The 1,651-nt window shown below is 44.7% G+C and overlaps 1 protein-coding gene across 1 annotated transcript in view; it reads right to left on the reverse strand.

Moving 5' to 3' along the window:
- Window positions 1–6: 6 nt before the first annotated feature.
- The window catches only part of INSC (INSC spindle orientation adaptor protein), a 120,026-nt gene continuing 118,381 nt past the window's right edge, over window positions 7–1,651 (reverse strand). The window contains exon 13 of the mRNA XM_019652533.1: window positions 7–330. Within this exon, the coding sequence (XP_019508078.1) occupies window positions 202–330 (129 nt within the window). The 3' untranslated portion in view covers window positions 7–201. The remainder of the gene's footprint in view (window positions 331–1,651) is intronic.

A 1,651-nucleotide genomic window follows, 5' to 3' on the forward strand; every position in this document is an offset into this window, starting at 1 on the left:
AAAAACAAAAAATACTCCCAAGGAACACAGACTGTCTAATGATGTTGCTAGAATATTTAGCCCTCTGTCCATTCCATGTAAAAAATAAATTAAGTATAAATAAGGAGGTGAGGGGGCTGGTGTGTAGTCACGTGTGTTCACAGGTGTGTACTCAGAGGGGACATGAGAATGGGGCCGAACGCCTTTTCTCTCTTTCTCTAGCTACACAAAACTCTCCTCCATGTTGCTGCAAAGTAAGAAAGAGTCCACCAGCCGGGGCTGGACCAGCTGCTGGAAGTCAGAGTCCTGGAGGCCTTCAGGGCAGACCCCAGCCAATCTACGCAGAGCAGCCTGGGGAGAAAACAGAAGAGATGACACGGGTTAGACTGGGCCCTGCTCAGGTGCATGTATTTTCTCCAACTGCCTGGAGAGATGCATTTCAGGAAGTGGCTCATTTACCAGGCAATTTGAGCTGATCATCACCTTAGTGATCTGGTCCTTTTGGTCACCTGGTCACCGTAGTAACCTTAATACTTGGGCACCTGGTTTTATTTGCACCTTGGTGACCATGATGGATGTCATCTGAAAGTCTTCATGATCTTAATAATGGTCTTGCCATCTTGGTTTTTCAGTCATCCTGGGAACCTGGTTGTGTTTAAGATCTGTCATCTTAAAGATCTGGTCAACTTAGTGACATATTTAAGATGTGTTCACCCTAGAGACTGTAACTGCCAGAGCACCAGCAGAACTGCATTCCAGCTTCCAGGTCCTTGGAGGAAACTTAGAACAGCAAGGACTATTAATTTATCCATCAATTCAGCAAGGTTCTGAGAAAAGCATTATGAGATGGGAAGGAGGGAAGAGAGAGAGAGATGGAGGAAGTCCATAAAATTGAAGGAGGTGGAGATTCTACCACCAAGATGGGAATGAACAGGAAAGAGTGGTGCAGGTGGAATTAAATCACTGCCCAGGTATCCATACACTGAGCATTTCACTCTTCCCTGAGTACGCTATCCCATTTTATGCCCATGTGCCTTGCTCAGCTCTTCTCTATGATATGAAGTCCCTCCCCACTCTTTTCTAGCCAGCCGTTGCATTCATCCCGCAAGGCTTGGCTCACTGTCACTTCCTCTGTGAAGCCTTCCCTGATTCCTTGAAACAGAGACATTCCCTCCCTCTAGTGCACCCACAGCCCCTGGGTTGACCTCAACCCTGTCACACTTGACTACAACTGTTGTTTAGGTGTTTATCTCCTGCATTAGGCTCTGAGCTCCTCAAGGGCAGAGACTCTTTTATTTTTCTCTGTTTTTATAACACATAGAGCGTGGGTTGGCACAGGGCTCAGTAAATATTTGCAAAACAAATTAAGTGCTTTAAAATTGAGTCCTACTGCTAGAGTTACCTAAAACTGCAAAGGTGAGCTATTTACCTCTTTACCAGTTAGCTCAGGCAATACATACAAAGTGCTCAATGATATTAATTACTTCCCTCTTCTGCAGACTGTACACATCAGGAAACAAGGTGGGAGCTTAAGGATGCCCTTCCCTTAGGAAACAAAGACAAGGGGCAGAATATCTGAAATGGTAGTAAAAGCAAAGAAGGAAGAATGCCAACATAGCATTTCATTTAATCCTTATAACACCGGAAAGTAAGTATCACAATCTCCAATTTG

This window comes from Hipposideros armiger, unplaced genomic scaffold, assembly GCF_001890085.2.
Source record: "Hipposideros armiger isolate ML-2016 unplaced genomic scaffold, ASM189008v1 scaffold_181, whole genome shotgun sequence".
NCBI lineage: Eukaryota > Metazoa > Chordata > Mammalia > Chiroptera > Hipposideridae > Hipposideros > Hipposideros armiger.